Source organism: Triticum urartu, chromosome 7A, assembly GCF_056163025.1.
Source record: "Triticum urartu cultivar PI428250 chromosome 7A, HENAU_Tu73, whole genome shotgun sequence".
Classification (NCBI taxonomy): Eukaryota; Viridiplantae; Streptophyta; class Magnoliopsida; order Poales; family Poaceae; genus Triticum; species Triticum urartu.
In genome coordinates, this window is record NC_141879.1 from 673,376,577 (window position 1) to 673,399,665 (window position 23,089).

General features: G+C 46.2%; 5 protein-coding genes across 5 annotated transcripts; all 5 read left to right on the forward strand.

Moving 5' to 3' along the window:
• The first annotated feature begins 50 nt into the window (after positions 1-50).
• On the forward strand, positions 51-1,906 carry LOC147961323 (uncharacterized). Its single transcript, XM_087533766.1, has 9 exons — positions 51-93; positions 179-310; positions 385-534; positions 617-770; positions 853-1,048; positions 1,130-1,228; positions 1,304-1,524; positions 1,636-1,711; positions 1,799-1,906. Exons 1-9 carry the CDS (start codon positions 51-53, stop codon positions 1,904-1,906), a joined length of 1,179 nt encoding a protein of 392 aa, XP_087389892.1.
• Positions 1,907-2,240: 334 nt separating this feature from the next.
• On the forward strand, positions 2,241-2,910 carry LOC147961324 (uncharacterized). Its single transcript, XM_087533767.1, has 2 exons — positions 2,241-2,456; positions 2,560-2,910. Exons 1-2 carry the CDS (start codon positions 2,241-2,243, stop codon positions 2,908-2,910), a joined length of 567 nt encoding a protein of 188 aa, XP_087389893.1.
• Positions 2,911-8,450: 5,540 nt separating this feature from the next.
• Positions 8,451-9,373, forward strand: LOC147961325 (tyrosine--tRNA ligase 1, cytoplasmic-like). Its single transcript, XM_087537988.1, has 2 exons — positions 8,451-8,635; positions 8,836-9,373. Exons 1-2 carry the CDS (start codon positions 8,451-8,453, stop codon positions 9,371-9,373), a joined length of 723 nt encoding a protein of 240 aa, XP_087394114.1.
• Positions 9,374-10,408: 1,035 nt separating this feature from the next.
• On the forward strand, positions 10,409-14,492 carry LOC147961326 (protein FAR1-RELATED SEQUENCE 5-like). Its single transcript, XM_087536677.1, has 7 exons — positions 10,409-10,868; positions 10,988-11,176; positions 11,634-11,898; positions 11,995-12,685; positions 12,789-13,246; positions 13,391-13,678; positions 13,773-14,492. Exons 1-7 carry the CDS (start codon positions 10,693-10,695, stop codon positions 14,427-14,429), a joined length of 2,724 nt encoding a protein of 907 aa, XP_087392803.1. The 5' UTR covers positions 10,409-10,692; the 3' UTR covers positions 14,430-14,492.
• Positions 14,493-18,703: 4,211 nt separating this feature from the next.
• LOC147961327 (uncharacterized) lies at positions 18,704-19,374 on the forward strand. The gene is made up of 2 exons (XM_087533768.1): positions 18,704-18,919; positions 19,024-19,374. The coding sequence occupies exons 1-2, from the start codon at positions 18,704-18,706 to the stop codon at positions 19,372-19,374; spliced, it is 567 nt and encodes a 188-aa protein (XP_087389894.1).
• Positions 19,375-23,089: the final 3,715 nt, after the last annotated feature.

Genomic DNA, 23,089 nt, shown 5'->3' on the forward strand with positions numbered 1-23,089 from the left:
CTGCTGCACCAGGGGGAACACGCGATGACAGTGAGGAAGAGATCAAACCGATGGTGGTTGTTGACCGCAAGGGGAAGGGGAGAGCAACAGATGGTATGATCACGACCATGCTCCCGCTGTGGCATTCTTATAATTACCTTGTAAGTTCTGATTCATTTTCATTTTGCATGTGTATCAGACATAGCTCCCAGGGCCACTCGTCAGAAGACCATGCATGAGGTCCTTGCTCCTTCCTCTGCACACAATCTGTCCGGGCCTGAGACCCCAAGTGGGCTAGTTGACACGTCTATGTACTATGTGATGACTGAAGGTATACACCTGAATGAACTACAAACGATTCAAAAACATTTGTGGTATCTAACTTGTCGTTTCGTTTGAATGCAGATTATGTGATGCAAGCGGCTATTGCACAAGCTGGTGCTGCTGATGATGGGACGCATGCCACATCAATTGCCAAGTACACGCCGATACGCAACAAAAGGCTAATTCTGCCTGGAGTTGAGGAAAGCCCTTCTGATATTCCTAATCCGCTAGGTATGATTCATTTGGTGATCACACATGAGCTTTCCTGGGCCGCGTTAGACATATCGACATGGTAATTTCTTCTTATGTGCAGCTATAGTTCATCCAGATGCATACCTCGCCCCAGAACTAGACTATGGTTACTCGCCTTTCGAGCTTGAGCTGAAGCAGGTCCACTATCCCGATCATGTTTGCCTTGGATTTTATGACGGAGTCGAGTACCTCACCTGCAGGGATACTCTTGCAAGGTGAGACTAAATGCATAAAGTTGCTGGAAATGTTTTAGTGTTTGCTTCCAATTAACTAACGATTTGTTGTTTGTCTTGTTAGTGTTTGGTATGACAGCTCGCGACCAACACCTTTGAAACTGGATGGCAACAAGATCAAGTACCAATACAGTCTGACAGGGGAGATGCACTACAATGGGATGGAGGCTTGGGTACGTGGCTTCAATGAGAGAGAGATCAAGATGGTGGACATGGTTGGATTACCAGTATGGAGGGGGTTTGCATCTCCTGACGTGCCTGTAAGTGAATATGAAACACTAAACTTCGTATAAGCAGTTCTGATGTATCCGATGCTGACAAAACTTGTTTCTTTGGTGTAGTTGCACTTTGAGAACATCATGGACCCGGAGGGGGCTGCCGTGTTGTGGAGCTTGCTTTCTACGGGAAGCATTGGCTTTCAGTTGAAATTCTGTCGCCTGGTACGTTTCCTAAATGTGTTGTCAAAGCGCTATGACTGTTGTTGCCCAAAACTGAACTTTCCCATGCTCATGCAGATAATGATGCCTGTGTCAATGATGAGAGACTGGTGCTTGTACGTGTTTGACATGCTTATGAAGAGACTGAACGTGCTGGACCCAGTTCTCACACAGATGAGTTCAAATGCATATAGAGCTAAGCACGGGAAGACAATCTTGCTTATGCTTAATGGCATGAAGCGCGAGGGTGCCTTGTTGGATGATGGATGGCAGATGAACATGTCTGAGTGGACAGTGAGGTACAACAGAAACATGCATGTTGCATGTGGCAGGTGCGTTGATTGTTCATTATGCGATAGTATGTTTGCAGACCAATAATCTTTATCTGATGTATATGCTTGTGATTGCAGTGGTGAGTCTCCTGGCTACATAGCTTACTATGCAGATAACTTCAATGGGACTCGTCTGGAGCACGACGTGCCAGAGGTAAGAGAGCTGCTATTAATTCTCAGAAAGTCAAAAAATTCTCTGTATCCAGCAGAAAATGACTAGCTGTTGTTGTATTTGCAATAGGTTGGTCTGGCGACTAGGAGGAAGAGGATGCTGTACGAGACGATGGTGGCAAAGGGGAACACTGCACCACACCCAGGGATCATGGAGCAGCTCACTGATGAAGATTAGATTGGGCGCAGTAGAGGTGTGTGGTCGGTTTAGGACGTTGTTATCGTAGGGGCGAATCATTTTGCGATGCCGTGGACAAGCAAAGTGGCTGTCTTTTGGTCAAAACATTGTGACTGATGGTGCTTGTTTAGTTTCAACATAGCTGCTACTTGTGAGCTGACGTATGCTATTAATGTACTGCCATCCATCGTGTGTTTGATGTGATGGCTCCTTTTGCTCAACGTCTCTTTCCCTTTTGAATTTTGAACTAGCCGTTGCTGCATGCGTGCTCTATAAGAAGATGCGATGGTGGAGGGTGCTGTTGCCAACCAGCAAGCTCTCAGAAATACCAGCAATGGCATCCTCTGCTTCCTCTTCCTCTAGAGCTCGTTCCTCCTCTCGTAGAGTGATTTCTGGACAAGTGAGATCCCCAGTTAGGTACAGAGAAGGACCCCTGGACTATGAGCCATTCACACCATGCGATTGTCGTGAGAAGCCAAAGGCGGCTATGTGGATCTCATGTAGTGACGAGAATCCAGGAAGGAGATACAAGACATGTTACCGCGCAAGGGTGAGTGCGTTCACGGAATCTCTTGGCATGTTTCTGGCTTTGATGTTTGTTTTTGATAGAATCAGTGGTCTTAATTTTGATTTGTGTTCTGGTCATTTGGCAGAGGGGAGGGTGCGATTTCTACCAGTGGCATGACGATCCGATCACAAATCCTTTCCTTAAGCAACTGGTAATTGATCTTAGGGACCAGGTCTGGTTACTTGAGAGGGCAAACGCTGTTCTGCAAGATGCAGCAAGGGCGGCAGAAACTGAGGCGGCCAATCTATCTCACCAGCTTGCACAAGCTATGGAGCCGGCCATGGATAGCGGTGAAAAGATCATGGTGGCTGGTGTGGCTGGTGTTGCCCGCCAGCATGATGGTACTGCTCGCGTTGCCGGCAAACACCACCTGATCAAGTCTGTGTGTGTGGTTGTTGTAGCTCTGGCATTCTACATGTTGTTCATGGCTGTGTAATTCGAGTCAGTATTGCTATGATTATGAGTATCTTGTAGTAGTTTGGAGTTGTGTGATGCATCCTAATTTATTAGTTCGCCGTTGGTCGTGTACCAGAACCACTTATCAGTGTCAAATCTGTTGTAAAAAGGTGTTGTTTGCAAAAAACCAGTATGATAAAAAATGGGTATGGTGAAAAAACTTGGCTAATGGAAGGATTTCACTCCTAACAAAACAAATATATTATTTTTCCGATCATACAAACAGAAGCTTTCCCATTTAAACAGAGGGAGTCATCCCTTAGGAAAAAATGGACTGACACAATTTGAATTGAGAGCGACCAAATTTAGAAACAATGTTCCTCCCAAATTTTGTTTGATAACAACACTGCATCTAGAAAAAAACATAACTTGCTAGTGCTTAAGGGAACGCTTAAAACGTCTCGGGGATATCTAGTATTCTTATAGATAAATTGGTGGCGGCGGGTGAGTCGATCTACATGACATGAGCATCGACAAGCTGGTCACAGAGCTACGAATGATCCCTTGATAGCTTCAAGTGCATCGGAAGGCACTGGCGATTCATTTCCCTGAAGGCGCATAACCTCGTACAGCATCAGGTTCCTGTGTATCTCCAGGTTTGCCTGTGTGCATTTGTGATGCTAGTTAGTACACGTAAGGAAAGCTACGGTGGTTTTTGTAGCTAAAAAGCTGCTTACCTTGGTTAGTGGGATATGGAGTTTGTCGCCATCATAATTCCTAGCGAAGAACGAAGAGCACACACCGTAGTCCTCCCTGTTCGAAAATATATTTTGGACAACTTAGAGAGCATTCGTACCAACCAAAGTATGCAGCATATGATCTATGTTTTTTCGAAACTTACTTATCAATGTTCTCTAGCATGATAACAGGAAATGCCCGGGTCCATTCTCCAGAACTGCAATGCCAGGAATCATATAGGGATTGGATGCATCTGAAGAGGGCGGGTGAAGCAAGTCAGATACATATGTGTGCATGTTGATCCTTCGGTTGCTAAACCCAAATGGTCCAACTGCCAGGTCAAGTACTGCAATCCTTCTTCTGAGCATGTCAAATGAGTAGACGGACCAGCCGTCGGGCAGCAGTGCAGGGATATGCCACTGGCGGAAAAAATATAGTTCATGAATCATCCATGAAAAAAATGATAAAACGGGAATTGGTTTTGTGTTTTATGGTTAGAGTTTACCATCCGGCTAGAGGCTGGGTTGAAAATCTCGTTTTCTTCGGTAAATGTTGCACGGATGGACTGGATCGTCAATGGATCCGCATTTGACAAAACCGCAGTCTGAAAAAAAGATGACATCCTTAGCAAACATAGTGATTAAAAAGGTGAGAATGAAACTAAATATTTTGCTTGGATTAGTTGTAGGACTCACAGCAAAGTCGGGCTCTAGAAACTTCCTCTAGAACATGGTCAATGTGTCCTTTGTGAAGCTCTTGTCCATCTGTGAAAGTCTCCTAAATATAGCAGCACACATCTCATGGCTAAGCTGTTCTTTGCCTGATAGTTGTTGCTGGATTTCAATGCCGTCAAGTAATATGAGTCTCGGCTTCGGATGCATAATCCATTTCCTGGACGCAAAATGTAGAGTGAGAACATTGGTCTAATAGATTTGCCAAAAGAAAAATGTTCGGTGAATGGTTTGCGACTACCTTTCAAGAAGAAAAGTGGCCGACCCAGCCAACCAATCTTTTATGGCCCTGAGAACTGGAGCTGCCGGCGGCAAAGGGACTGACCCAATTGCCCATGGGTCACGAGCGATGTTGCATTTAGTAATCCGAATTCTGTCTGGCACGTTGTCGTCCGTAGTTCCCAATGTCACATATCCAGAGCTCGGGCGTTGCTCAGCATAGTATGTAACAATGCTAGCAGTCAGGTCGTCAAAGAATGCATATATACTATCGGCAACCTCACGGCGACTGTCTTGCTTTGCTGACAAGGATGAATTGTTGATAGTATCAACAGCTGAAGGGCTAGTAGTTTGGAGTGGGTCATCCAATCGCACACAGACCTTCTTCGATGATTCCCCCTGGATGGACGGGCTGAACACAACTCCCCTCTTCCGCGCAATGGAGCTATTGGCAGATGAGCTACCTGTGACATCACATCAATTTTATATTAGACATTGTTAAAATTCCATAGCTAGTATATTGAGCTGGTCATCCTACGCAAAATGGTAGCATTATTCTGGAACAAACCTTCATTTTCAAGTTGTCCGGGCAGCCTGGACGCAACCTCATTGGCAAGGGGGGTGACGAACGTGTGGTCTAGTTTGTCTTGCATAAGGATGGTCGCCAAGTTGGGGCAATCGCTTTGGTTTTCACTCTTCATGATGCAATGTTTACGCCCATTGGCCTTGCAACAAGTGCAGTTCTCAGCTATGCAATTGATGAGTTTGTCCGCAAATGTGAACATTGATGACTGAAAAGCCTGCCTCATCTCCGAAATGTTGGCCAACCCACGCGCATTTTGCTCTCGGAGGAGTATCCCAAGCTTCTCGCTGGACTATTGGGAAAAAGGATTTTCATAAATTAGTACGAACTACGCTGGGATTCAGATTGGTTGACCAAAAAAAGATCGATACATGTACTTACTATTGATGGGTGGTTTGTTCGTAGATGGTTTGAGAAATCTTGGGGTCCAATTTTGGCGTAGGTAGCTCTTAAAATAGGAGCGGAGGGCATCTGGGCTCGTTTCGTCGTGGTGGATGTCCTTGGAATGTTTTCGTCTGCAGGATCAGTGGATGCGCAGACGAGGCCCTTGCTGATGTTTTGTTCAGACCGAACCTGACCAGAGAAAAAAATGGCGTTAGGTACAAGTCATTTTGTGCCTAATTGGTTTTATTCGCTGTTTTTGTTTTGGCATGGATTTTCGTAAACTGACCGATGCGCTGTGGTATGATATTTCACCTCCTCCCATGCTGACCGCTATGATCTCAATCATCTTTTTCATGGACTCATACTCGAAAAGTGCTATCCTTGGATACATTCCGCGTGGCTTGTTCATTTGACCAAGGTCTAGGCTGTCCAGGACGAACACCTGAAACAAATGAAGTTGTCATTGTCAGATTAAGGTAACAAAGATGTGAGCGAACACAAAAAGTATGGTAGTGGTCGATGTTCTCGGATTAATACCTGTAGGAACAAATGGCATCCGACAATGTGAATGGTCGGGTTTCTCTTAGAGACATCTGACTTGAATTTCCTGACAGCATGGAACAGGTGCTTCAGAAGGTAGCTGCACCAGTTCCATTTTCTGATTTTGCTAACATCATTCAGGGCAGCCCAGAAATCTATTGTTATGTAGTCATGCTTGGCTGATGGGGCAAGAACATGGCCAACTACAAAGATGACGAATGCAATTTTGAAACACTGGATATCAATCTGTCTGGACTAGGCTGTGATGTCCCGTAACAGGTATGCCTCTGCCGCCTTCAAGCTGTGTGTACCTTTGTCACTGATGCTAGCTGCAAAACGTGTATACTCAATGCAAGCTTCTGATGGTTCGACACATTCAGGTCCAATTGCTAGCTCACCGCGTGGTATTGCAAAAATAGAGTGAACTGACTTGTCTGTAAGCTCAAGCATGCCCTGGCCTTCCAGGTTGATCACGCTGCTGTCAACATCGACTCTATCCATGAGGTAAGCACTGTACTTAAGATTGATCTTTTGCCACGACTTAATCCGAAGCAAACCATCAAAACCTATTTCTCTGACTAGTTGTTTCTTGAAGTCCGAAAACTTGGAAATAACAGAGCCTAACTTCAACAACGAGAGCCTAGACGTAATTGATGGTGTCCCTGGCACACCGCTGGATCCGCCAGAACAATCGCCATCGCTATCTAACTCATCCGGGGAAAACTCGCTCATTGTATCTTGATTAATAACTCTTGCTGATCCCTCCGCAGCAAAATGATTATCCATTCCGACAAACACCATGAACTACAGAACCTAATGGCAGGCAAACTAGTGAGATTTAGGAAGAACTGCTAAATCGTTACTGAAAAGCGTGAGGCTGTTCATACCTTTTCCGGCGGCGGCTTCGTGTTGAACAGGTCGCTGATAGGCAAAAACCTAAATGCTGACCGCTAACTGGCGGGTGTATGAGCTGCTATGCGTGGCCATGGCGTTCTCCCTGCTAGATCGCCTCCTTATTCTTCCTGGGACTCTGGTTGGTGGGTGGGTGGGGAGAACAGATTGTTGAAGAAGATGAGCTGCGCGTGTAGATGCGGTAAATGCGTGAAGTGACTAGAGCACTGGGATTGCTTTGATGGGGTGGGCCTGGAAAGGCTGCTTTTTGCACGTCGGGACGTGACAAAAACAGTGCCGCACGCTGTTGTTCCATCTTGCCCATTACGAGGGCTGTAGATGTTCACCCTAACCAACTACTTCGGTTGCTAGCTGTGTAAAAACGAATTACCAATATATTTATTATGGCAGAACCGTATGGATAATGCTTAAAAGTGGCCGGTAAAAGTAGTTAAAAAGTGTATAAAAAATTGTTGAGTGGCTAATTGTGTTTTTTTGGCTGTGAAACACGGGCGATTATATTACGTGGTAGGAATTGATATCATTTTCGCGTCAAGAAAAAAATTAATATTGTGTCTGGTGGGCGAGGTTAAAACGTACGGCTAAAAATGATCGCTAATGTTTATAGCGTGAGGATGTACCGGGGCTAGCTACAACTGTGCCGTGAGTGGCGGGATATTATTGTAATGAGTCACGTGAGAGGAAGAGACATGTGCCCAGGCTGCCCTATATACTTTTGGCACAGCAACAGACCTCGAGTGTGCCGCGGTACATGGAACAACGCCTAGATTCTGTCACCACATCACTATCTCTGGCAGCCGAGATACATGGGGGGCAAGCCTCTACGGGGGGACAGGCCCCGTGAATACAGGGGCGAATCTGGTCAGTGTGGAAAACGAACGGCCTGGATATAGTCCACATAGTGCACCGTTGACATACGTACCAAATTTTGGTATTAAACCATGCATGCCATCAATTTGCACGGATAAAGGCCCTTGCTACAAAACCTCACTAAACACTACAACCTATATCCCGTCCTCGCCAGGCGGCGTGTGCCGATCGTCTTTTCAGGTAGCAATGTTGGCGCGGGCGTTTGCGCTGGTGAGGGGCAAAGGTACCCAATGCCCACCGCTAAATCGCTTCGTCCAGAGCTCCGGCGCTCTTCGCCGCCGCTTCCACACGCCACCGCAGCAGTTTTACCGTCGGTCATCACTATCTGACTGTGCCTCCCAAGAGCAGCAGCCGCCACAAAATTACAGCACGGGAACTCCCCCTGCCTGTAGTACCATGCAGAACAATTCCTCCGCTAAGGAGAATGCAGCCAATTCTTGTCTTGAACCTACTGCAAACGATGATACTGCAGAGGTGAATTTTGATCAGAGGTTTGCGATACTGAGCAGCATAGGGGAGTGCACCAACGAGGACGACCTCAGGACGCTGCTGAAGAAGAAAACTACTCCTGTCTGCTACGTCTGGTGCGATCCCTCCCCATCGATGCACATAACCCAGGGCATCACGATGGCGATCAACGTGAACAAGCTGCTCGAAGCCGGCTGCAAGGTCAAGATATTCATGGCGAACTGGTTCGCTCTCACAAGCTACAACGTCAGTCTGAGAAAAGTCATTGACGTCTGCTCGTACAACACCGAGATGTGGAGGACAGCCCGCATGCGCCTCGACGAGGGCCCTATTTGGATCATGGGGTTAGAGTTAGTTTGGGTTAGTTGGAGACTCAAATAACCCAAAAGTGTCCAAACAGGGAGGATTAGAGTGGGTTAGTTTCATCTAACCCAACTATCCCGATGGAAAGGTGCTTATTTGGGTTAGTGGGTTAGAAAATAACTCTAACTCTAACTGTGTTAGAGTATCCAAACAAGGCCGAGGTGGAGCTCATTCGCTCGTCAGACGAGATCAGCCGCGACCTGCGTCGATACTGGCCGCTCGCCTTGAAAGTCGCAAGGAGCACCAATCTGAGCGAGGTGACGGTGTGCATCCTTTCGTCCAAGGACAAGAGGCCGTACTACGACGAGCCGAAGTCGCTCTTCTCCCACGAGGTCTTCGTCACGTGCATGCACTCCGCCGCCATACTGTCCCGTGACGAGGCGGACGTGTGGCTGCTGGACATCGGCCAGCGTGTGAGCAACAAGGTGGCCGAGCTGTACCGCGAGCGGGAAGCGGCTATGCGCGAGGATCCGCATCGTCCGGTCGTCGCCCTGTTCCACGGCGTGCTGCCCAGCCTGCTCGAGTACCCGGAGAATGAGATGTTCAGGGACCCGAGGTGGGCGATCTACATGGAGGACACGGAGTGGGAGGTCGGCCGGGCGATGCGGAAGGCGTTCCCGCCGGGGACCGTGGAAGGCAACCCGTGCTTGGAGTACATCAGGCAGATAATCTTTCCTCTGTTTGGGAGGTTTTAGGTGGAGAGGAAGGAGGAGGACGGTGGTGACAGGGCGTTCTTGAGCATGGAGGAGCTTGCCGCTGACTATGAGAGCGGTGCTCTGCAGGCCGCCGACGTGAAGCGGGCGCTTAAGAAGGCCATTAACGCGGGAAGTGGATTTTTCCTAACCAGTTACCCGCACAACCTGTATTCTGGCCCTCCATCTAGGGTCATGTCCAATCAACCTGCCCCACTGCGTTGTCAGCCATGCAGTGTACTTCCCCGTCATATTCACATGCATGCTGCGGCTCATTTAACAAAATTACTGAATAACCGAATATGCCACCATTACTTTTAAATAAATTACGTAAATTTAAATTCGTTTATGTGTTCGAGTTTGTCACAACCAGATCTACAAAACAAGTCTAATATCAATATATTTCAAATTAAATTGTGAGCCCAAGATAAAATTAAATTGTATGTGGCTCAAAAAAGTTTCATAAACATTTCATCAAAGTTCGGCCAAGCTGTTGATAAAGTTCTTTGTTTCCAGATACATTTTCTAGCAAAGTTCTTTCATATTCCTAACAAAGTGCAGACCCATTATTTAGAAAATTCTTCAGCCCTGATTCTGTTTTTTGGCACTTCAGAATAAAAATGAAAAGTTCTTCACTGTTTAAAGCAAACGTTTTTTTTAAAAGTGTTTCAAATGTATCCAAGACTGTACTTGTTTTAAAGGGCTTGGTGTCACGAGTTCAAATATGTAAAAAGTTTTGAAAATGACTTTTTGGTTCTAAAGATATGTAGCATCTAATTGTCAAAAGAAAATGAAAAAGATGGGAGTTAGAGGAGAGAGGGAAGCTAATGTAGGCCATGCATGTGTCAGGAAGAGAGAGAGAGAGAGAGAGAGAATCCACGCACATGCAAGGACGCGCATCTGCAATTCTGCATGGACTAGCAACGGCACCGATTTGTGTTGTGCGTCTAACTGGTTAGGATTCGCCATATTCGATTAACGCGGCGTTGCATCCCGTCCGTGATCACTTCGGCTTCGCCAGCACTAGCAGCAGGCCCTTGAAACGGCGATAGGTTGCGAAGCGACTTTTCGGTGGACGGCGGCTCGTGTGGACTTAATCATGGCCGTCCAACCGTTCCTGGGGATTGGCAAACATCACTTCGCTGTCTCCCCCCTGTCCGTTCCCTAGTAATAGGTATTAGGTTCATAGGCGTATCGGTGTGGAACAAATGTTTCATTGCTGTGGAGCTGGACTCGCGGAGTGCGTGGGCTGGTACACGGTGCAGCTGGGTTTGGTACAGTTGCAAAGATCACGTGACTAGTCTCGAGTCGAGGCGCAGGGCATGTTGGCCCACATCGCGTGGCCAGCTATCCCTTTCTCAAAGCACTGGCCGTCAGGGCACAGGCCCATACGCCTCCTGCTGCTCCTTTCTCCAGTTCGTCTTCCTCCTCTGGATCGGAACCTTGGAGCCTGCTCCGTGGACCTGTCCATGGAAACGGAGGGCGATTCCGAACAGAGGTAATTTAGATGCCACTTAGCAGAGCTACTAGTTTTTGTCTCACGCAAAAGATGAAGTTAGGATTAGATCTGGTTGCCGTTTGTCCCTGAAATTCCTTGATTTGATTTTTTCCGCTCAGGATTAGCCGCGGGCATGCGGGCAATACTGGTGCTGCCCGGCCTATAGAGTCCCAGGCTTCTATCAGCGTCGCCGAGGCTGACATTCGCCATGCAGGGGACCTCCGTAGCGGTGGCGGAGATGCCGGATTTCTTGGCGAGGACCCGCTCTTGCAAGTTTGTTCGGAGGCTACGAGCGGATGGACACGCAGGTAATCGCGCGTAGAACTGATTTCTTTTGTGTGCTGGTCATATATGCAAAAACGATTTCATTAGCATCTAGCTATATGTTATGTAGTTATTTAGTACAGGTCTGTACTAAATCCGCACTGTGTGTCTGACTGATTACATTAGGTTTCTAAAATTACTGGGATTATCTGCGTGCGGGCTGTTGCACAGTCTTCTTGTTCTTTGAAATTGCATATCCTGTCCTGTTTGTAGCTAGTTTAACTAAAAAGTCGAGAGGTGTCGGAGTGTGATACTAGGAAAAGATTTTGTTTGCATATCTTGTTTTTTATCTGCAGTCCTGCTTTGTCGGGTTTGCCTTTGTATAAAATGGGAAATCAGGGGGGCAATAATTGACAGTTTCGTGTAATCTGGTGCATTGAGGAAGAGGAATTGATTTTCTTTTCTATGCGAATTATTTAATTTGTCTCTCAAAAATAACAGGGTAAGGATCAGAAAGGCCCCCGCTGAGCGCGAGCTCAACCCGAACCGGAAAAGTGCCCTTGAATTGTCCATGAGGGCTTTCATATTGAAAAGAGATGGCAATGTTGTCAACCCAGCTGTCGGGACCTCTTTTGATTCATTGGATGAAGCCTATCAATTCTACAATTTATATTCGTGGGAGCTTGGATTTGGTATAAGGTATTCGAAAAGCAGGCTAAATGTGGAGCGGGTGAAGTGCATGCAGGAGATAGTCTGTGGATGTGCGGTGCGTTTGTTTTTCTTTTTGTGCATCACTGTTTGGGGAGAAAAAGTCTGCAAGAATATGTTATAGGCTGACAAATCATGTTATGTGCATCGGCAGGGTAAACCGGAGAGGGAGAATACAAGATCAACACGGTGCGGTTGTGCTGCCCGGATCAGGCTGCTTCGGTCGGACGACAATGGATGGTATATTTCAGAGCACCGGGCGGCACACAACCACTCTTTGTCAAGCACTTGTGGTGAGAAGATGCATTGGCCGTCGCACAGGCTCATTGACCGGTATACTAAGGATCTTGTTAGGCAGCTTAGAGAGAACAATGTCAGTCTTGGAAAGGTTTATAGTATAGTTGGTAGTTTTTTTGGAACAGTTGATAATGTGCCATTTACAAAACGGTCACTGAAGACGCTGTGTAGCAAGTTGAACAAGGAGCATTCTGATTCATATGCCTGGAAAACAATGGACATACTTGCGGAGATGAAGGCAAACGATCCAGAATTCAACTATACTGTCCAGGTTGATGACGAGAGCAGGATTAAGACACTTATGTGGGTTAACAGGCGTAGTGTGGACCAGTATAGGTGTTTCGGAGATGTTGTAACATTTGATACCACATATAGGACCAACCTATATGACATGCCATTCGGTCTGTTTGTAGGAGTGAACAATCACTTCCAGAGCATAATTTTCGGAGGTGTCATGCTGAGGGATGAGAAGGAGGACACATTCAAGTGGGTTTTCCGTGAATTCATCAGGATGGTCGGGGGTAAACACCCGCAAACAATATTAACAGGTACGGCTAGATTAGGGGTAGATGTGAATCTCTCATTTTTCTTGAACCAATACTTTCCATGATGTAAGCTCCTAATGGATCTAATTTACTTTACTGGTTGCAGACCAGGCGTGGTCAATGGAATTGGCTATAGAAACAGAGATGCCCAATACAACGCATAGGTGGTGTAAATGGCATGTGCTGAAGAAAGCAAAGGAATCAATGGGGGTTTTGTGGAGCAAGAAAACTGATTTCAAAAGTGAATTTCATAAGCTGGTTCATCACATGGTCACGGAGCAAGAGTTCGAGGATGGATGGTCTGCAATGCTTGATAAATATTCACTGAGAAAGCACCCGTACCTTACTCAAATTTATGAGGTGCGGCATAAGTGGGCAAAGCCGTATTTCAGAGGTGTTTTTTGCGCAAAGATGACTAGTACTCAACGGAGTGGAAGTGCCAATCACATGCTTAAAAGTTATGTCCCCCCGGGCTGTCCAATGCATCTGTTCCTCAAACAGTACGAGAAGCTCCAGTTTGACAGAGAGTCTGAAGAGAGCTTCCAGGAGAAACGAACCGCACTGGTATGTTCTGAGAAAAGAGTCGGCCGGTCGCTTTACTAGTTAGTAAACCAGTCTCCATAGACATGTTCTTGATTGGTAGATGTATTAGACGAAGTGTACACCGATGCCTGATCTGTTCATTTTTTGTGTTTTGATATGTTTCAGAGTGGGGTTTTGTTGCGAGTAAATCTTCCAATTGAGAGGCATGCTAGCAAGATATACACAAGGGCAATGTTTGAGCAATTTGGAGGTGCTTTGTACAAGGCAGGGGCCTATGAACTGGATGTTGTTGTCCCGAAAAAGATATACATTCTTACTCACGTTGATGCTCTGGCAAGAGAGAAATGGAGCAAAGTACAGTTCAAGGTTGAAGTCGATGATGATCAGAGTTTCTTTAATTGTGAATGTGGGATTTTCGAGCACTCTGGAATGGTTTGCTGTCATTCGTTGAAGGTAAGTAAAAACATCTTCGTATGATGCTACACAACGTCATCTGCCATGCAAACAAAGTTGTGCTAGTCTGAGGTCTCATTTGCTGTGGTGGCAGGTTATGATTGAGCTCAAATTGAGCAAGATCCCAGATAAGCACATACTAAAACGCTGGACTAGGGATGCCCGCGATATATTTCCGGAGCACCTTGTTCGATACCAGAAGGACAGAGGGCCGCATGGTTTTGATACTTACAGGCACAACGCCATGTACATGAAGGCGCTTGAATGTGTTAGGCTGGGCGATAGTAATGTGAAGTGCTATGATGTTTTCATGGCCATGATGAAGGAGGTTTACACAACTCTTCTCCCCCTAAGCCATGACAAGGATGGTATGGGACTCGAAGAGCGTGAGGCTTTGGAGCAGAGAGCCAAAGATGGTACCCATGGTGACAAAAATGCTGATGCATGTATTAATATTGTTGACGGGGATGCATTGTCAAACTGTTCTTGGATTGCTCCTGCAAAAGAGATGGGCCAGCCGGGGAGGCCAACCACTAGCAGAGACAAGGCTCCGTATGAAGATAAAATGAAGAGGTCAAGGTTTTGTGCGATATGCCGGGTGAAGGGGCACAAGAGCACGACATGTCCGGAAAGGGGAGATATTCCGAAAGCTCCAAGGAAGATGCCTAAGTGTGGGAAATGTGGAGTGCTCGGACATCGTCGAAACTCTTGCGGAAAGCGGGCAGAACCCTTTGTGCCTAATTTCCTGTAGTTTATGTCGTCAGCAAATTTGGTTTGTGTTTGTATTTGTAGCTTGGGTAGAAATGTATTGTTGATATCCAGTCTTACAATGAGTTCAAGCGTGCGACTGGGTTATGCTTAAATCTTTGTATATGACTTTGGTAATTTTCACTCATGTTACTGCCATATTTGTGGACTGATTTCGGGTGGGAAACTCGGAAATAATTTGCGAAGCATTCCAAATGCCCAGTTGCCGGGCAATTGGGCCGCGGTCTGATCGGAAAAATGGGCCTTGGGGGAGGCAGAGATCTCTGGGTAGGATCGTTTCCCATTGTTGGGAATGAAACCTTTTTTTTCATTGCTATGCGACACATGCGATGTGTCGATGGCACCCCGCGCGTGCTCGAGTAGTCAGAGGCGTGGGAGAACTGATGTGATCGTGTGCTGATGCATGCCCAGCATTTTGATTAGACAACTCGCAGACTGGGCACGTCTCGTGAATTTTCATGAGGCATGGCCGGTGAGGTCTTTGGAACAGACTGACGAGCAGGCGCAGATGTGCTTGCACCTACCCACCGTAAGGCCAACCCTTGGGCACAGCGGCGGAGTTATGTGTGTTGTCCACTCCCGGGTAAAAAGGATTGCATTTATGATAAAGTAGATTTGGTTTGACTGCAAATACGGCTGGGGTGTTTGTTTCATCTACATGCGCTGGGGAGTTTGTTTCATCTTCATGCTAATTGTATGGTCTTGCAAAAAAACTGTTTTAGAAAACCTTTGTCAAGCTGTATCGTGTGTGCGATCAGTGCCCGGATGTCAGAACAACTAGTTTTTCATGGTTGATATTTGTTGGTCAACCTGTTTGTCAAGAAAACGTGGTTAGGCGTGTGTAAAAAACCCTGTTGTGCTGATGGTTGACACAACGAAAAGGAACACTGGACAAAGACGTGCAGCGAGCGGCGCGGTTGTCTCCTGCTACGGCAAAGCACTGTGCTAGCGAGGTCGCCCATGTGTTCTAGGACATGGACATGTCACAGTGTAGGTTCGCTGCCCAAAAACTTTATAATCGCGATGATGGCGTGCTTGGCGTGGGATGGGGGTGTACTGGGCATGACAAGATGTGTTTCACAGACAAAGATGGAGAACACATGGGCGAGTAAATGCGTATGTACTGTTATTGTCAACTTTACCAAGCTTCACCCGTGATTTCCCCCTCCTGTATGAGCCTATGGAGTCGCTCAATCGGCCTGGCTTGCTAAGATTCAAAATTTCACCAGCCCGTAGCTTTGGAGCGCTTGGGATTCAAAATTTGAATGGATGGAGTTGGAGGGAACATGAAAATTTGGATACGCTATATATAGAGGTGGCGGGATTCCACGGAGTTCATGCTTGCAAGGATTTGATGGCGCCCACCAATAGTGCACCCATCCACTCCGCGGTAACTACCTCGGATGGCACAACTCTGGCGCCCAGCTCGCTGATTGTTAGTACTATTCCCACTAATACTTGCTTATGTTGGAAAGTTGGGCTATTTGCTTGACCTAGTTTTTTGTGATTTTCCAACGTGCAGCAGGGTGGCGTCGTGCATGGTGTGGGCAACGACATCGTGTCTCATGCATCGGCCTCTCTTTGCACCGCAGCAGACGAGGTTAGATTATGGATTGAAAAATTAGAAACTCAACTTCATTTTGTTTTCTCTTCTCGCTAGTGATGATTTGCGTGTCTACAGGCCAGCGTGTTTGGGCAAGGGCCAGTTGATCGTGCTGTGATTGAGATGGTGGAAGTGGCTGAAAATGTAACGAACTACTTTTAATTTCCTGCATTATTACACCTTTGAATTTCCTCGATGATTTGTTGTGCTTACTTGATTTGCTTGTTTTGTTAGGCTGTCGTGCTTCCTCAGATACATAACGCGGTTGAGGAGACAGGGGAGTTTGATCCATTGGACTACAATGCTCCTGTTGGTGCTAATGAGCTCGCGGATGGTGATAATGAATTGGGTACAGGCAATGTTGATCGAGCTGCTGCTGATGATGACGTCGACAGCCCACCAAGCAAGCGCCTGAAGATTTAGTTTACCTCGTCCATGGGAGTTATGGTGTGGCATGTGTTTGAAAATTAGTATGCTATGTAGAGAGTGCACGTGAGTTGAATTATCTTAGTTCGTCAGTGTAAGCTTATGGATTAGAATGACAATGATTTGCTGACGTTGCAAAAAAATGATTAAAGACTGGCCTGACTTGTGTGGCCCAATGCATGCGTTGTGTGGCTGATGTGCCTAAGTGCTGCCATGCAGAAGGGCACGCTGGTAGCCCTGTGCTAACCGGGTTAACCTAACGCTGCTCCGTTAGGACACATGCCGAATGGATGGAGCATTTGTATATATACCCCGTCCTGGACCAACTGAGTATCCATTCCACCCCACCCCGCCACCTCTCTCCCTTGGGAGCACCGCCACACACGCACCACCATTGAAGGCTGCTGAAGAAGAAGGTAATCTCTTTGCATCTCTTTGCTCTCTGTCCAACTCCATTCCTACTAGTAAGTTTCCTTTTGTTCAGTTTGCCATGCTGAATACCTCGTCCCCTCCTTTGCTTTGGATGAATCAGATCTAGCAGGCTGGCTGGTGGGGGGCATGCCGCGTTAGACATATTGACATGGTAATTTCTTCTTATGTGCAGCTATAGTTCATCCAGATGCATACCTCGCCCCAGAACTAGACTATGGTTACTCGCCTTTCGAGCTTGAGCTGAAGCAGGTCCACTATCCCGATCATGTTTGCCTTGGATTTTATGACGGAGTCGAGTACCTCACCTGCAGGGATACTCTTGCAAGGTGAGACTAAATGCATAAAGTTGCTGGAAATGTTTTAGTGTTTGCTTCCAATTAACTAACGATTTGTTGTTTGTCTTGTTAGTGTTTGGTATGACAGCTCGCGACCAACACCTTTGAAACTGGATGGCAACAAGATCAAGTACCAATACAGTCTGACAGGGGAGATGCACTACAATGGGATGGAGGCTTGGGTACGTGGCTTCAATGAGAGAGAGATCAAGATGGTGGACATGGTTTGATTACCAGTATGGAGGGGGTTTGCATCTCCTGACGTGCCTGTAAGTGAATATGAAACACTAAACTTCGTATAAGCAGTTCTGATGTATCCGATGCTGACAAAACTTGTTTCTTTGGTGTAGTTGCACTTTGAGAACATCATGGACCCGGAGGGGGCTGCCGTGTTGTGGAGCTTGCTTTCTACGGGAAGCATTGGCTTTCAGTTGAAATTCTGTCGCCTGGTACGTTTCCTAAATGTGTTGTCAAAGCGCTATGACTGTTGTTGCCCAAAACTGAACTTTCCCATGCTCATGCAGATAATGATGCCTGTGTCAATGATGAGAGACTGGTGCTTGTACGTGTTTGACATGCTTATGAAGAGACTGAACGTGCTGGACCCAGTTCTCACACAGATGAGTTCAAATGCATATAGAGCTAAGCACGGGAAGACAATCTTGCTTATGCTTAATGGCATGAAGCGCGGGGGTGCCTTGTTGGATGATGGATGGCAGATGAACATGTCTGAGTGGACAGTGAGGTACAACAGAAACATGCATGTTGCATGTGGCAGGTGCGTTGATTGTTCATTGTGCGATAGTATGTTTGCAGACCAATAATCTTTATCTGATGTATATGCTTGTGATTGCAGTGGTGAGTCTCCTGGCTACATAGCTTACTATGCGGATAACTTCAATGGGACTCGTCTGGAGCACGACGTGCCAGAGGTAAGAGAGCTGCTATTAATTCTCAGAAAGTCAAAAAATTCTCTGTATCCAGCAGAAAATGACTAGCTGTTGTTGTATTTGCAATAGGTTGGTCTGGCAACTAGGAGGAAGAGGATGTTGTACGAGACGATGGCGGCAAAGGGGAACACTGCACCACACCCAGGGATCATAGAGCAGCTCACTGATGAAGATTAGATTGGGTGTAGTAGAGGTGTGTGGTCGGTTTAGGACGTTGTTATCGTAGGGGCGAATCATTTTGCGATGCCGTGGACAAGCAAAGTGGCTGTCTTTTGGTCAAAACATTGTGACTGATGGTGCTTGTTTAGTTTCAACATAGCTGCTACTTGTGAGCTGACGTATGCTATTAATGTACTGCCATCCATCGTGTGTTTGATGTGATGGCTCCTTTTGCTCAATGTCTCTTTCCCTTTTGAATTTTGAACTAGCCGTTGCTGCATGCGTGCTCTATAAGAAGATGCGATGGTGGAGGGTGCTGTTGCCAACCAGCAAGCTCTCAGAAATACCAGCAATGGCATCCTCTGCTTCCTCTTCCTCTAGAGCTCGTTCCTCCTCTCGTAGAGTGATTTCTGGACAAGTGAGATCCCCAGTTAGGTACAGAGAAGGACCCCTGGACTATGAGCCGTTCACACCATGCGATTGTCGTGAGAAGCCAAAGGCGGCTATGTGGATCTCATGTAGTGACGAGAATCCAGGAAGGAGATACAAGACATGTTACCGCGCAAGGGTGAGTGCGTTCACGGAATCTCTTGGCATGTTTCTGGCTATTGATGTTTGTTTTTGATAGAATCAGTGGTCTTAATTTTGATCTGTGTTCTGGTCATTTGGCAGAGGGGAGGGTGCGATTTCTACCAGTGGCATGACGATCCGATCACAAATCCTTTCCTTAAGCAACTGGTAATCGATCTTAGGGACCAGGTCTGGTTACTTGAGAGGACAAACGCTGTTCTGCAAGATGCAGCAAGGGCGGCAGAAACTGAGGCGGCCAATCTATCTCACCAGCTTGCACAAGCTATGGAGCCGGCCATGGATAGCGGTGAAAAGATCATGGTGGCTGGTGTGGCTGGTGTTGCCCGCCAGCATGATGGTACTGCTCGCGTTGCCGGCAAACACCACCTGATCAAGTCTGTGTGTGTGGTTGTTGTAGCTCTGGCATTCTACATGTTGTTCATGGCTGTGTAATTCGAGTCAGTATTGCTATGATTATGAGTATCTTGTAGTAGTTTGGAGTTGTGTGATGCATCCTAATTTATTAGTTCGCCGTTGGTCGTGTACCAGAACCACTTATCAGTGTCAAATCTGTTGTAAAAAGGTGTTGTTTGCAAAAAACCAGTATGATAAAAAATGGGTATGGTGAAAAAACTTGGCTAATGGAAGGATTTCACTCCTAACAAAACAAATATATTATTTTTCCGATCATACAAACAGAAGCTTTCCCATTTAAACAGAGGGAGTCATCCCTTAGGAAAAAATGGACTGACACAATTTGAATTGAGAGCGACCAAATTTAGAAACAATGTTCCTCCCAAATTTTGTTTGATAACAACACTGCATCTAGCAAAAAACATAACTTGCTAGTGCTTAAGGGAACGCTTAAAACGTCTCGGGGATATCTAGTATTCTTATAGATACATTGGTGGCGGCGGGTGAGTCGATCTACATGACATGTGCATCGACAAGCTGGTCACAGAGCTACGAATGATCCCTTGATAGCTTCAAGTGCATCGGAAGGCACTGGTGATTCATTTCCCTGAAGGCGCATAACCTCGTACAGCATCAGGTTCCTGTGTATCTCCAAGTTTGTATGTGTGCATTTGTGATGCTAGTTAGTACACGTAAGGAAAGCTACGGTGGTTTTTGTAGCTAAAAAGCTGCTTACCTTGGTTAGTGGGATATGGAGTTTGTCGCCATCATAATTCCTAGCGAAGAACGAAGAGCACACACCGTAGTCCTCCCTGTTCGAAAATATATTTTGGACAACTTAGAGAGCATTCGTACCAACCAAAGTATGCAGCATATGATCTATGTTTTTCCAAAACTTACTTATCAATGTTCTCTAGCATGATAACAGGAAATGCCCGGGTCCATTCTCCAGAACTGCAATGCCAGGAATCATATAGGGATTGGATGCATCTGAAGAGGGCGGCGTGAAGCAAGTCAGATACGTATATGTGCATGTTGGTCCTTCGGTTGCTAAACCCAAATGGTCCAACTGACGGGTCAAGTACTGCAATCCTTCTTCTGAGCATGTCAAATGAGTAGACGAACCAGCCGTCGGGCAACAGTGCAGGGATATGCCACTGGCGGAAAAAATATAGTTCATGAATCATCCATGAAAAAAAAATGATAAAACGGGAATTGGTTTTGTGTTTTATGGTTAGAGTTTACCATCCGGCTAGAGGCTGGGTTGAAAATCTCGTTTTCTTCGGTAAATGTTGCACGGATGGACTGGGTCGTCAATGGATCCGCATTTGACAAAACCGCAGTCTGAAAAAAAGATGACATCCTTAGCAAACATAGTGATTAAAAAGGTGAGAATGAAACTAAATATTTTGCTTGGATTAGTTGTAGGACTCACAGCAAAGTCGGGCTCTAGAAACTTCCTCCAGAACATGGTCAATGTGTCCTTTGTGAAGCTCTTGTCCATCTGTGACAGTCTCCTAAATATAGCAGCACACATCTCATGGCTAAGCTGTTCTTTGCCTGATAGTTGTTGCTGGATTTCAATGCCGTCAAGTAATATGAGTCTCGGCTTCGGATGCATAATCCATTTCCTGGACGCAAAATGTAGAGTGAGAACATTGGTCTAATAGATTTGCCAAAAGAAAAATGTTCGGTGAATGGTTTGCGACTACCTTTCAAGAAGAAAAGTGGCCAACCCAGCCAACCAATCTTTTATGGCCCTGAGAACTGGAGCTGCCGGCGGCAAAGGGACTGACCCAATTGCCCATGGGTCACGAGCGATGTTGCATTTAGTAATCCGAATTCTGTCTGGCACGTTGTCGTTCGTAGTTCCCAATGTCACATATCCAGAGCTCGGGCGTTGCTCAGCATAGTATGTAACAATGCTAGCAGTCAGGTCGTCAAAGAATGCATATATACTATCGGCAACCTCACGGCGACTGTCTTGCTTTGCTGACAAGGATGAATTGTTGATAGTATCAACAGATGAAGGGCTAATAGTTTGGAGTGGGTCATCCAATCGCACACAGACCTTCTTCGATGATTCCCCCTGGATGGACGGGCTGAACACAACTCTCCTCTTCCGCGCAATGGAGCTATTGGCAGATGAGCTACCTGTGACATCACATCAATTTTATATTAGACATTGTTAAAATTCCATAGCTGGTATATTGAGCTGGTCATCCTACGCAAAATGGTAGCATTATTCTGGAACAAACCTTCATTTTCAAGTTGTCCGGGCAGCCTGGACGCAACCTTATTGGCAAGGGGGGTGACGAACGTGTGGTCTAGTTTGTCTTGCATAGGGATGGTCGCCAAGTTGGGGCAATCGCTTTGGTTTTCACTCTTCATGATGCAATGTTTACGCCCATTGGCCTTGCAACAAGTGCAGTTCTCAGCTATGCAATTGATGAGTTTGTCCGCAAATGTGAACATTGATGACTGAAAAGCCTGCCTCATCTCCGAAATGTTGGCCAACCCACGCGCATTTGGCTCTCGGAGGAGTATCCCAAGCTTCTCGCTGGACTATTGGGAAAAAGGATTTTCATAAATTAGTATGAACTACGCTGGGATTCAGATTGGTTGACCAAAAAAAGATCGATACATGTACTTACTATTGATGGGTGGTTTGTCCGTAGATGGTTTGAGAAATCTTGGGGTCCAATTTTGGCGTAGGTAGCTCTTAAAATAGGGGCGGAGGGCATCTGGGCTCGTTTCGTCATGGTGGATGCACTAGTAGAAAAAGGGTCAAACGTGAAGCACATTAGTGCCGGTTTGAATTAGAGCCGGCACTAATGTGTACATTAGTGCCGGTTCGTGGCGGCGATCAATAGTACCGGTTCGTGGCGAACCTTTAGTACCGGTTCATGCCACGAACCGGTACTAAAGAGGCTGCATCAGCCTGCGGTCAGGCTATGGCCCCACCATCACCATTTAGTGCCGGTTCTTACCACGAACCGGTACTAATGAGGTTATGGCAAGCTGCTTTTAGTCCCACCTCGCCAAGAGAGAGGCAGTATGAGCGGTTTATAAGCCGTGAGTGCACAGACAATGACGAAGAGTTGCAATGCTCACCTACATGTTGATTAGCTTCAAGCCTTGCGGAATAGCATAGATTGCACTGAGCTATGTGCAGTGCAGTCAACACTATTCCGAATGGCTTGAAGCAAATTAACCGGCATTGCACCTCTTTTTTATTTTTAGTAACTTATTTAAACTCCGGACTTCTTTTGTGTTCAGTATGCAGCATTTAAAGCGACGTCATCAATTTCCAACATGTTCTGACATCATTTGTTGTTTTTCGGTCATTTACCTAATTGTTTAGAGAGCTAAATGACCGTGAAATTGAAAATCACTACAAAATGAATCCTGAAAATGTTGAAACTTGGCATGGTATCATCATATCACCCGCATAGCATGCGCGAAAGAGTAGAGAGGGTCACGGCAAAAATTGGACGCACTTCGTGTACAAACTGGACAAACTCTTTCCGAGTATCAGGGTTTCGGAGTCCGGAGTGGGTACTAATGTGCATCCCACCAATCAGGAAGAATCACACGGATCGTGTGTTTCTTTCTAGCTCATGTGAGTCGTTGGATCGAAACTACCACAATCACTTTGTGAGCCAGACGACCCTATATATAGCTAGCCCACCTCTCGCCTTCCCTGCATAAATCTTTCAGTTCATTGACTACATACATCTACCAGTTCATCGAC

Excerpts from the sequence above, each read along its gene's own strand:
- LOC147961323 (XM_087533766.1), top strand. The coding sequence starts at position 51 with ATGGTGGTTGTTGACCGCAAGGGGAAGGGGAGAGCAACAGATG. Across the intron at positions 311-384 it reads GTACTATGTGATGACTGAAG|ATTATGTGATGCAAGCGGCT; the intron begins GTATACACCTGA and ends GTTTGAATGCAG. Across the intron at positions 535-616 it reads TGATATTCCTAATCCGCTAG|CTATAGTTCATCCAGATGCA; the intron begins GTATGATTCATT and ends TCTTATGTGCAG.
- LOC147961324 (XM_087533767.1), top strand. The coding sequence starts at position 2,241 with ATGGCATCCTCTGCTTCCTCTTCCTCTAGAGCTCGTTCCTCCTCTCGT. Across the intron at positions 2,457-2,559 it reads AGACATGTTACCGCGCAAGG|AGGGGAGGGTGCGATTTCTA; the intron begins GTGAGTGCGTTC and ends GTCATTTGGCAG.
- LOC147961325 (XM_087537988.1), top strand. The coding sequence starts at position 8,451 with ATGCACATAACCCAGGGCATCACGATGGCGATCAACGTGAACAAGCTG. Across the intron at positions 8,636-8,835 it reads ACAGCCCGCATGCGCCTCGA|CGAGGTGGAGCTCATTCGCT; the intron begins CGAGGGCCCTAT and ends TCCAAACAAGGC.
- LOC147961326 (XM_087536677.1), top strand. The coding sequence starts at position 10,693 with ATGTTGGCCCACATCGCGTGGCCAGCTATCCCTTTCTCAAAGCACTGG. Across the intron at positions 11,177-11,633 it reads ACGAGCGGATGGACACGCAG|GGTAAGGATCAGAAAGGCCC; the intron begins GTAATCGCGCGT and ends CAAAAATAACAG. Across the intron at positions 11,899-11,994 it reads AGATAGTCTGTGGATGTGCG|GGTAAACCGGAGAGGGAGAA; the intron begins GTGCGTTTGTTT and ends GTGCATCGGCAG.
- LOC147961327 (XM_087533768.1), top strand. The coding sequence starts at position 18,704 with ATGGCATCCTCTGCTTCCTCTTCCTCTAGAGCTCGTTCCTCCTCTCGT. Across the intron at positions 18,920-19,023 it reads AGACATGTTACCGCGCAAGG|AGGGGAGGGTGCGATTTCTA; the intron begins GTGAGTGCGTTC and ends GTCATTTGGCAG.